Raw genomic sequence first — 12,466 nt, 5'->3', positions numbered from 1 at the left:
ATCTGACCCTACATGTGTATGTTTGACTACTAGGTTTTGCTCATTCCAAAGTCAGATTTCCTTCTATTTCTTTTACATGCTGCATCTAACCTGCCAGTAATTTTGGCCTACTGTACTTTGATATCCCCACTCCTACTACTTCTTACCAGCTTCACTGCTTTGGCCCAGGTACACACCTTCATCATGGTGGGTTTTTTATTTATGTTTAGTTTTTAGAGGGAGAAAGCAAGAGAGAGGGAGAGAGCAACAGAGAGAGAAACATCAGTGTGTTACTCCATTTATTTATGCATCCATTGATTGCTTCTCGTATGTGCTCTGACTGAGGATTGAACTTGCAACCTTGGTGTTCGGATGAGCTACTGGGCCAGGGTCGTCTTTCTTCCATGATAGCAGTTGCCTCATAATGGGTCTCTGTGCCTCCACTTACACTTCCCTCAGTTCTCACTATAGCCGAAGTGGTCTTTCTAAAGCATAATCTGCCCTACGATTAGAAAACTCTTTAATATATTCTCATTACCCCTGGGTAAAATCCGAACTCTTCAACCAGACACTACCATGATCTGGCGCCCGCTTTATACATAGCTCTGATCTTGTCTACTGCTATATTTGTCCTTGATCTCTTTGCTTCAGGTACAGCTGGATATTTGCTGTTCCTCAAACAGAGGAAGCCCATTTCTGTGTCTAGGTTAACACATGCTATTTACTGAGACCGGAACACTGCCCCAGAGCTTCGCGTGATTTATCAGTTTAATCTCCACTCAACGACTTACTCCTCAGAGATGTCTCTTGTCCTCAGTCCCATTAGCTTACTTTGTTTTTTCATGGGCTTATTGATATCTGAAATGGCATCATTTTTTAATTTTTGTTTGTTTGCCCCAATAGAATGAAAGCTTCACAAGTACTTGGACTTTTATCTGTGTTGCTTACCTCATGGTGCCCAGAACTTAGACCTAAGTACATAAATGATCAAGTAAACAAATACACCTCGGGTCTGATTACTGCCAACAAAGCACCATATTTTCCAGGTCCTACAAATACTAATAGCCAGTAATTTTCTGACATCTCATGCCATATTGTAATAGTCTGTTAAGTTTTCTACTTTCTAAAAATTGTTTTGATTTTGCTGATAGTCACGTACACCTCTTAAAACAGTGCATTAAAAACATTTGTAATTGGTATGATAGGTGAGGTATGTACTGAGCCTTGTATCAACAGGTTTCTTGGATAGCTCCTTTGAGAACTCGTCAGTTCTGAAAAGATCACACTTCCTGCAGCTGTGGACTTCCAGGGCTCAGACCAGGACCGATCTGTACTCTTTTCTTGGTGTCCTTGTTCTTTTAATGCGTTGTTCTGCACATTCGCTGTATGCTACAGGGTAGCATGTTGCCTGTCATGTATAGTACCTTTTTTCTATCAGCCTACATGGTTAAAGACAGTTTTCTCATGTTCTTAATTTGAACCTTAAGAATTATTTTGTAAGTTATTAGGAAGCCTAATGGTACAGCATTCTTCCTAGAAAATAAGCCATAAGAGGAAATACCCTAGTTTTTAAGAAAAGCTGTATGTTTATTCATCTCAGTGTTATTATTTTTATGATAGATGAATTCCTGATTTTAAAAATATTCCCTTTAGTGTTAGATCAAGAAAGTTAAGACTTGTCATGGCAATAAAATGGTGTGAATTCTCTTTTTAAAGACAGGTTGAAAATGTTAATCCCTTAACTAATTTTTAAGAAGATTTTATTAATGGTTTGATCTGTCTATAATTTTGGATATGAATAGAAAAAATTAGTATTTTGTTATTAAAAGTTATTGAAACAATTTTTTAACCCTTACAAATGTGAAGATAATTTAGAAGAAAAATAAAGAACTGGTACCTTTTTTATTTTTTAAAGATTTTATTTATTTACTTTTTGAGAGAGGGGAAGGGAGGGTGAAAGAGAGGGAGAGAAACATCAGTGTGTGAGAGATACATCAGTTGGTTCCCTCTTGCAGGCCCCCAAGCATATGCCGCGACTGCGAATCAAACCAGTAACCTTTCGGTTCCCAGGCTGGCACTCAGTCCACTGAGTCACACCAGCCAGGGCTGATATAGTACCTTTTTTTAAAAGACCATATCTAACTAGTTCACATTGATTTAAATTTTAAAGTGGTATTTGCATTTTGAATAAGCAGATTAAAGGATACTTGAAGCTAGTTAATTTCTTATTTTTAGCACCTACTTAATTTGTTTAGTAGTTATTTTTGAATTGTTTTTTAGATAATACAGCAAGTTAAACTTCCCTTTAGAAGTCAGCTTTATGTAAAATACAGCAATAATAATAATAATAATAATAACTGACAGCACCTAGGTGCTTCTGCGAGCCAAGCGCTGCTCCAAGGGCATTGACTCCTCACAAGGACACCGGGAGGTGCATGTCATCATTACACCATTTTCGCGGATGCACCTGTGAAGTTACTTTTACAAACTCAGAGTCATTAAATGGAATCATTGGGATATGAATTCAAGCAGTTTGGCCCCAGGATCAGTGCTCTTACCCATACAGAATCAGCCTTTTTACTTGTTGATTTAGAAGGATGTAGTATGACACACGTTTAAAAAATTAGACTGACACATAAGCTCATAAGCTCAGGGCGTAAGTCCAGTCTGTTAGTACAATGTTCTGCTAGTTCCCTAGCTTAAAAGATTACTCCTTAAAAAATAGAAAATTTAACTGATTAATATTACCTGCACAATTTATTATTATATTTATTATAATAAAATTAACTAGATAGTAAATTGATTTATCCAGCTTTATAAATGTTATTCTTATTTCTTTACTCTTGTCAGTAGGCTTGAATTGTGGGCAGGCTCTGCCCGCAGGGGCCCCCCCCCACCCCCTCCTCCCCGGCCGCCACGGATAAGAATAAGTCTACCAAGACATGATCTGCTTGGGGAGGAAAAGTGGCCGATCTCTCAAAGGAGAAGGGCCAAGAACCTTTTCCTCAATGGCTTTTATTGGGTTCGTTTACACAGGAATTCAGGTAAAGCTCATTACTCATTGCCAGGAAGTAAGGATCAAATACCAAGAACTCTGAGGGCCTATTTTGAGTCAGGATCAGAAAGCTAAAGAGCTGTAAAACTCTTTAAGGAACAAACTTACTTCTTCCTTGGACCCTTATCATTTAATTGAGAGCATTCTAAACAAAGCAGGTTTCACAGTATTTTACATATTCTTTTTTAGGCTTGATCACCCAGGGAACCCGCCCTTTTCAGCACAGGGCTGCACCACCCTCTGTCATTGTTTCAGGCTTAGGTGGAGCAAGGGAAGTAAGGCAGCCAAGAGATTAGGAGATTTCTCGAAGACAATGAGGACTCAGGCTTTGTCAAAGCTGAGGGGCGAGGGTCCATCACCCCCTTTTGCTGTAGCCTCCAAAGTCCTTCCTTGGGGGCCTCCCATGTGATTGTGCGTTCCTTAGGTCGTTCCCCCCTTGGGGAACCTTACCCATCATTGGCTAACTGACCAAGCATTGGGGGCCAGTTATGGATGAAGTAAAAGGAGCCGAAGTGATGCTCCTGCCAGGGAGATAAGCTTTCGTCTCCTTGCTGGCTTATGCTCCAAGGTCATTCCCTCAGCCTTAGCCTTGGCGGGGGTTGCAGCTTCTGATACCAGGCAGGGAGGTTCCCAACATCAAATAACATTTCATTTGAAAAATTTATAAAAAATATTTAGAATCTGTAAGGAAAGATGTAATATTCAAAATGTTTGAATTATTCATAGGTAAGAGGCAGCTCAATAATGTCTTACATGAGTTATAAACAGAGAGAGAAAGAGAGAGAGAGAGAGAGAGAGAGAGAGAGAGAGAGAGAGATACACACCATATTTTGCCATGTATAATGCGCAGTTTTGCCCAAAGTTTTGAGGGAAAAATAAGGGTGCACATTTTACATGGGAAGTAATAATTCTATATCCATAAACATATATAGAAATGTTTTAAATTTTTATTTATGCTTATGCATTAAAGGTATAACTATAAAAAGCAGTAACAATACCTGTATGCAAAATAATATCCTGAAATATGGTAATCAGTTTTGCTTCTTAATATAAATAATTAATTTAAAAATTAAAATAAAAGATTTTTTTCCCCCTGAAAGTTTGGACTAAAAACGTGGGTGTGCAATTTACACAGGAGTGCATTATTCACAGCACAATATGGTGTGTGTGTATATATATGGAGTGGTAGGGAATGGAAATGCTTTCTGGTTAGATAACCTACCACTCTGTTTCAAATCTTCCCATCAACCCTTTCGTATAATTAAAGCCAGCAGGCTTACATCATTAAAACCAGTGTGATCTTTCAACTCATCAATAATGACATATTCGTGAAGCATGATAACTTATTAGTGTATACCCTGACAGCAGCTGTCACTTTTCCCTGTCAGCTGTAGCAATCTTACAGCGTAGTCATTGCAGTTTGTATGAGAGCTTCACCTACAACCAAACAGCTGTTTTAAAAGGATTTTTAAATTTTTCTAATAAAAACTAATACTTGCTTTCTTAAAATAGCACAAGTAACATTAGAGTTCAGTAATGATTTGATATTATAAGGGTTAATAGCTCTATTCAAAATTTTTATTGAAACTTCTTTTTGCCATACCTGTATATATATATCCAGTTTTAAGAAATAATACAGTCTCCTGTACCCTCTCTGTATTATTTTCCCTTAGTGATAACATCTTGCAAAACTATAATATGGTATCACAACAGGATATTGACATTAATACAACCAAGATACCAAACATTTCCATCAAGACAGATATTATTCTGTAGTTTTTCCTACTTTTATCTATTTTGGTGTTAGAGTAATGCTGGCTTCATAGAGTGAGTTAGGAAGTGTCCCATCTTTTATTTTCTGGAAGAGATGATTTTTTTTTTTCTTAAATCTTTTGTCAAATTCACCACTGAAAACATCTGGGTACTTTCTCTTTTGGGAAGATTATTATTGATTCAATTTGTTTATAGATATAGAGCTAATTAGATTATATGTTTCTCCTTGTGTGAGTTTGGTAGTTTATGTCTTTAAGGGTTAGGTCAATTTCATCTAAGTTGTCCAGTTTCTATATGCCGAGTTGTTAGTTTTCCTTTGTTAGACAGCTTTCGATGTCTATAGACTCTGTAGTGATATGGCCCCTATTTCATTATTAATCATTGGTAATTTGTGTTTTCTATGTTATGTGTTGCCTAGAAGTTTGTTGATTTTATCAATTTTTTCAAAGAATTCTTTATTTCATTGTTTTCTATTTTCAATTTTATTGATTTCCGTTTTTATGTTTATTATCATCGTCTGCTTACTTTGTTTCACTCTTTTTCTAGGTTCTTGAGGTGGTAGCTTAGAAAATTGCCATTTTTCATTTTCTAAACATAAACATAAAATATGTATGTTTAGTGTTATAAATTTCCCTTTCAGTACTACTTTAATTGTATTCCACAAGTTTTGTTATGTTCTATATTTATTTTCATTCAGTTCAATGTATTCTTTTTATCAATTTTCTGAGGCTTCCTTTTTATGCCATGGGTTATTTAGTAGAAGTATGTCATTTAAACTCTATGTTTGGAGGTTTTTTCTGTTACGTTTTTGATACTGTTTTCTAGTTTGATTCCATTGTGGTTGGACAGTGCTCTTCATGTTTTCAGTCTTTTTAAACAAAAACAAAACTTTTATTTCCCAGAATGGGTTCTATTTTAGTATGTGTCCAAATTAAAAGAATGTGTTTTTGGCCGTTGTTGGATGGAGTGTTCTGTAGTGTCCATTAGATCTTGTTGGTTGACGGTGTGGTGGAGTCCTGCTGGGTCCTTGCTGACTCTCCCCACATGGCGTCAACCGGTACCATGGGATGGGAGGATGGCTGAGCTCCTCACCACTGGGCTGTGGTGAAAGGCTGCCTCAGCCCATGGTCTGACATTGTGGGCAGGAAGGGCTAATTTTACCTGGCGGAGACAAAAGTTCCTTCTTCCAGTGGATTTGCAGATCAGGGCTCATCACTAGACCTTCACTTCATGGATGGAGGTGGGGTCACAGAGTTTTTATTTTTGTTTTTGGAGGTTTTCATAGTCTTTGACTGGAATAGGCTAGTCATCATCTACAGGTTTTCTGTCTTGCTAAGCTGTCAGTTTCCTGCTCCTTTGTCTGGAGAGAGCAGGGCTGTTATTGTTGTTGTTGTTGTTGTTGTTGTTGTTGTTGTAGTCTTTACCCAGTGACATTTATGGGTTGCCAGCTTCTTCACCTGTTAAGGTCTTGGCAGCATACCGCCATATTGTTCCTCTGGGTGCCAAGATCCCTAACTGGACTGCCCTTTTCTGTCCACCTTTCAGTGTCTTCTTATGTTTATTCCATATATCATGTCCAGGTTTTTGGGGTGTATTTAGTGGGAAGAATAGGGAAAAGTATAGCTACTCCATTTTCCTAGCAGTCTTGAACTTATTTTTCATGTCATTACTGTATGAAATCAGTCACTGTGGGTGTGGATACTCTGAGGATGTAAACGTCCAGTGAAACTGCATGAGGAATAGGAATTTTTGTGGCATACCTGTTTTTTGAAATCTGCTTGCTAATCAGAAATACGGATTTAACTTCTAGAAGTATATTAATGTTTTACAAATTCAAAAAATAAAATTAAATAAAGGATGGGAGAAAACCCCTAAAATTTGAATGCAGACAGAAACAAATGAACCACCTGCATTTAGAATAGACTTTCCATGAAGAGCGAAGACTGCGCTTCCCCGGCTGGAGCTGACACACGGACGGCGTCTTGCTGGAACAGGGTGGAACCAAGCAGAGCAGAGCAGGGCATTGCGGAGTGGGACTGCCTAACTGAATGGAATACTACCCAGCTGTAAAACAGAAGAACATCTTACCCTTTGGGTTAGCATGGATGAACCTGGAGAATATTATGCTGAATAAAATAAGTCAGTCAGAGAAAGACAAATACCTTATGATCTCACACATGGAATCTAATAAACAAAATAAACTGATGAACAAAATAGAAACAGACTCTTAGAAAACAAACTGACAGCTGTCAGAGGAGAGCAGGTAAAGAGGCTGGGTGAAAAAGGTGAAGGGATTAAGGTTAAAAAATCTCATAGACATCAGTATGGTGATTCCCAGAGGGAAAGAGGGGTGGGGGGAAGTAAAAGATCACAGAGGGAGATAAATGGTGAAGGAAGGAGACTTGACTTGGGGTGGTAAACATCCAGCACAGTATATACAAATGATGCCCTGGCTGGTGTGGCTTAGTGGATTGAGTGCTGCCCTACTGTCACTGGTTCGATTCCCAGTCAGGGCACATGCCTGGGTTGCATGCGGGCCAGGTCCCCATTAGGGGGCGTGTGAGAGGCAGCCACACATTGATGTTGCTCTCCCTCCCTTTCTCCCTCTCTTTCCCTTTCCCATCTGTATATGTATATATATACAGAGGGTGTATTATAGAATTGTACTCCTGAAACATAATTTTATTAACTGTCACCCCCGTAAATTCAACTTAAAAAAAGAGAGAGAGAGAGCTCGCGCCCTGGCCCCAGGGCCACCTGGGAGCAGAGGAACAGACCATCGTGGGGCACGGTGCCCACGCAGCCTCAGGGCCAGGCTGTTTCTACCATGGTGTTGTACTGCCATCGGGCTGTTGGCACTAAACTTTCCTTCTTCGCTGCACTCCAAGTTGAGAGTTTCTTTTGACATTTGACTTGGCAGCCAGTGACCTTCGGTTAACATTCCATGGCACCCAAGTGAGGTCCTGACACCGTCCTGAAACCAACTTGGCTGGTGCCTGAACAGCCCCTATTCTCTAGTTGTCCTGGGTGGCACTTAAGGATCTCAGGAACTGTGCGTTGTGACTCATTGAATTCAATTTGAGATTAATTGAATCTTTACAACACCCTGCTGGTTAGGTGGTGGTGGTGGTGGTGGTGGTGGTGGTGGTGGTGGTGGTGGTGGTGGTGGTGTGGTTGTTGTCCCTAGAGTTCAGAGAGGATAAATGCGCTCTCCTGGTCAGGCAGCCTTTGAATGGGAAACCCAGATTAACTGATGCTGTACTCCCTTTGGATAAGCCCGTTTGCCAGCCCCAGACAAGCCCTCACTATTTGTAGATGCAAAGGCGGGACGGAGCTGCTGGGACGACACTTGTGCAGAAGCCTTCAGTCCTGGGTGGAGGTGCAGTGAGAGGATGAGAGTGTGAGGCTCTCAGGGGCAGAATTAATGTCCGTCTTTTTTATGGGGACACTGAGTATGTGATTCAGAATTGTGGCAGGTGGGGTCACCACGTTTGCCTTTGGTCGCAGTGCCAGCTGGAAGAAGAGGCCATGACTGAAACTTCTTAGGATGTGGGTAGCGGTGGTAAATTCAGTAGGCTGGCCAACACCACAGTGTACCCAAACCAATGTACCACTCTGTACATACTAATAACCAAGACAGATTTACTCCTTCAAACACACAATTATGCCAGACAAGCACCATTTTGAAAAAGCAAGTGCTATAGATAAACGGACCATTTCAAAGTCACTGAACCCTCTGGACACAAATTATAGACACGCAGTGCGTAACACTTAAGACATAGGCACTTGTCACACACATTGGCAAGCTCAACGTACAGGCAGTTGGATGCACCAGACACACCAAACTCTTTGGGCATCTTGATGTTCTTGCCCAAATAACACAGGCATGTACTAGGAATCAGTGCCCACTTCAACTTAGCTCAGGAAGAAGGGAGCCAAAATGGAATTTCTTTGAGCCCATAACAGGCCAATTTATAAATTCTTTATTTTTAAAGCATGTAGCAGGCATTGTTTCCCCATCCTAAAATGGATGGGTGGATCATAACATTGGAGATCCATTCTAGTTGATACCCACAGGTTCCGTGAATGACTAGAGTGTTCCCTCCTAGTAGTCTTGGGAGATCTGCAGAATGGGCAGCGGCGAGGGAAGAGATCTCTGGATTATGCTCCCACCCCCAGAACTAGCTCTAGATCAGCTCCTCCTTGATTTTTGAGATAATCTAGACCCCTTTCGGGTGACACCAAGGCTGTTGTGTTCCTGGGGGGTGGAGCCATGTCCTCGGGTACCTGGGCTGCTCTGGTGGTTCTCCCGTTCTGTCCCCGAGTGGTTCCAGAGATCCTGGGATCGGCTTGCCCTGCCACTTCCGGCCGGAATGGGAGAGCCTTTTGGTGGGAGTTTTCTCCTTTTCCTTTCCCTTCCTAAGGGCATCAGCCTGGTGTTGGGAGACTCTCTGGCCTCCATTCTGATCACTTATATTGCCTTCTCTCAGTCAGGCTGACAGGAAGAGTCCGTCTCCGTGACCTTCCACGGTTTCTGTTACAGGGCTGCTGGCCGTCTCCTCTCCTGCATCCACGCTCACGCTGAGCACAGAGTATTTGCGTGAAACATGTTGTTGGACTCCTTCCCCACCAGCATGAGCAAGAGAGGTGGCCCCAGACACCTCAGCGACCATGGGAAGGCTTCTGACACTGACTTGGTCTTGGTCCCCTTCTCCATGGAGCTCCATGGCCTGTGAGGAAAGGAGAAACGGGGAAGTAGAGAAGAAAATGAATGAGACTAGAACGGACTGCCACTGGTCTTCAAGAGCTTATCGATAGAAGAGCCGTTAAAGTCACCAAGTGCAGTCTCCCAGTGGATGCAGGAACCCCCCTGCGGCACACCCACAAGGGTCACTGCAGCTTCGCTGGGACAGCTCCAGTGCCGGGGAGGCCCCAGTGTGCTTGTGCCGTATGCAGTTGTCTCAGCAGAGTGCATAAAGCTCTGCATACAATCTCCCTTTAGGGAGCTAGGGCAGAGACCCCTAGAGGGAGCCTGCTCGGCAATAAGCCATGTCTGTTTTACATTCCGATAGTTACTAATATTGTGCGCCTATGTGCAAAGCATGCTGCAGTGCCACAGCTTTATGCAAAAATCAGTTCGTGACTCAGATAACGGAAGGGCTTTCTCGTTAAAGGGGTCCTACAACAGGTCAGACTGCCTGAGTCCACGGTAGCAGGCAAGTGTTCCAAAACAGACTGGACGGTGAGGATGCTGGGACAGCTCTGCAACATCAGGTATGAGGTCAGAGGAACTGACGTCTAAGGGACCTCGGATATGCAGAAGCACTCAGGGCCTCCCCAGTGTCAGGGCCTCCACACAGGGGCTCATCTGGCCTGAGCCCTCCCACATGCAGTGTTTCCCCCCATCAGCCTAGCAGGGCAGCCTGAGGTCAGCCTGGGGGGCAGCCTGAGAGCTTCCGGTTATTCTCCTGAAGCACTTGCATCCCCTCTCTGTCTCTGCAAAAACTTACCTCTGGGCTCTTCCTGTCCTCTGCCTCCAACCCAGGCAGGTCCATCATGCCACAAGCCGGTACGGCGTGGGTACTGCTGTAAGCCTCCACGGGCGGTCTCAGGGAGAACACCAGGTCTTCCCAGTGTGCAAACAGATCTCCTTTTGCATCTAAAGCAGGGCATAATTGTAGGTAAAAGGAGAGGCCAGTGGCCAGCTTCAAGTGGAGCTGTTTGTTCTCATGACTGTAGACAGACAACTTTACAAACTTCAGAGGAAGCAGCCTGGTCAGCTCCAAGCTCTTGGCTGACTTGAGTGCCCTTCCCTGGGTGTGTAGGTCAGGCTTGGCATCGATTGTGCAGCTGACAGCAGGTCGTGCCAGCAGCATGACATCAGGTATTACAAGGTTGGGACTGGTGTATGCGATGCCCAGAGTGACCATTTGCACACTGTTGTGCACATCGATCACTTCTCCTCTTTTGCTGATCTGGATGAAGTCGCTCTCAAACATGGGGCTGTGCTTGAACATGGCGAACTCGCCCTTGCGCAGCTGCCGCTGCAGCTTCCCCATGGAGCCGTGGAACATGGGCAGCATGTGGCTGCTCTGGGCGCTGCCCTGCCATAGTGTCGTGTTGCTACCCGTGTCTGTCTTTCATTAAGACCACTGCACGTCCTGCCCGAACCTCCACCTTGGTCTCAACTGCAGCCCCTCACCGGCTGCCTTTAGGCTTTTGCTGTCCATTGTGACCTGCAGTCCGCTGTCACACACAGCACTGTGTCCTCATCTCCACGGCTCTCCCTACAGGGACAGCGTCCTCCTGCAAACCGCCACCCCACAAAGGTGCAGAGAATACCAGTTTACAATGTGTTTTACTGTGTGGAGCACAAGTATGCTTCTTCAAGGCACGTGTTTTCACATGGCTACCACAGGCAATGATATGTAAATGACTAGCACTGTTAGGTGACAAATACTTAAAGCTTTAAGAATTGAATGTATTTTTGAGCTTTTGCTTAAAGTCATATAGTTAGCATGGAATTCCTGTGAAGCATTAACTCCAGTCACCAAGCTAGAATGTACAACAGGGAAAGCTTCCCTAAGCCTCCCCTTATCTTCCTCAAGCCTGCATATAGGTGTAGATGTCTGCAGACTGTTTTCTCAGAACCTGTTACTGGGTTTCTCGCTTATTTCTAGAAATACTGAGTTCGCTGTCTGTTGCCTATAAGGGAACAAATAACTAAACTGCATTAAGAGTTTAATAAGTTAAACTTGAATTAATATGTTATGTAAGATAAATTTTGCCTTTATTTTTCAATAAGAGGTTTTTATCTGGGGGGGGATAAATAACCACGGTAAAAGAAATAAAGAACTAATCCAAGTAACTTTTGAACACACTACTTGAACTTTATACCTAACTCTAGAAAGGGAAAAAGGGGCAATTTCACACGAAGTTGAAATTCTTTTTATCAAGCTGTTTTGCAATGCACTGTGGTGTAGTAACTCTGAAACTGTTCTATGTATATTGTAAAATTGAATAAATGTGTTGGTAGCCAAGAGTCTTACTGTTCCACACAAACAGAGGAAAACCTTGTAGAGTTGGGTTGAAGCTGTAGATACAGAATCCTGGGGAGGAAATGTCCTTGGTCTGCTGCAGAAAAGCTGAGAAGCAGTGTCTCCCCGGCGCCCTCGCCTCCAGTAGCAATGAAGCACACCTGGTCCCCAGGTGTTGGTTTCTGTACATTATTCCTGTACAGGCTGTTAAAAGAGATCTGCCATGGGGGTTGGGGGAATGACTGATATCAGGGTTAGGACAGGGAAGGTGCAAGACAAGCCTGAAATATCTTGTGCTAGAAAGTGAGGAAGAGATCAGTAACATAATGGAGTAATGTCAAAAGGGCGTAGGAGCCAGCTTGGAGGGGATCCCCTGACCAAATTTGGGATGCTTTGACCATCAAAATAAATAATGATGGTAATGCTGAGTAAACCCATGAGATAAAATAGGAATAAATATATTCATGCAGTGATGACGAATGAATAAACGAATGAATGAGAGCTTCTTTCTTCTGTAGAATGCCCACTGATAAATGTGGAGAGACTGTTAGAGTCAGAAAATCACCATGACAGTAAAGACCGCTTAAGACAAGACTTAGTGAACGCTCAATCTCAGGGACCA

At 42.6% G+C, this 12,466-nt stretch overlaps 2 protein-coding genes across 2 annotated transcripts in view; one reads left to right on the top strand and one right to left on the bottom strand.

Moving 5' to 3' along the window:
- TNKS (tankyrase) overlaps window positions 1-12,466 on the top strand; it is a 168,463-nt gene that overhangs the window by 48,297 nt on the left and 107,700 nt on the right. The window lies entirely within an intron of this gene.
- LOC123807725 (protein FAM71C-like) lies at window positions 9,298-11,037 on the bottom strand. The gene is made up of 3 exons (XM_045821774.1): window positions 11,010-11,037; window positions 10,318-10,940; window positions 9,298-9,537 (listed from the first exon to the last, which is right to left on the bottom strand). The coding sequence occupies exons 1-3, from the start codon at window positions 11,035-11,037 to the stop codon at window positions 9,298-9,300; spliced, it is 891 nt and encodes a 296-aa protein (XP_045677730.1).

This window comes from Phyllostomus hastatus, unplaced genomic scaffold (genome assembly GCF_019186645.2).
Source record: "Phyllostomus hastatus isolate PE091 unplaced genomic scaffold, TTU_PhHast_1.1 phas_scaffold_46, whole genome shotgun sequence".
Taxonomy (NCBI): domain Eukaryota; kingdom Metazoa; phylum Chordata; class Mammalia; order Chiroptera; family Phyllostomidae; genus Phyllostomus; species Phyllostomus hastatus.
Note: the sequence above shows the minus strand (reverse complement) of the source record. Positions and strands in the feature narration are given on the sequence as shown.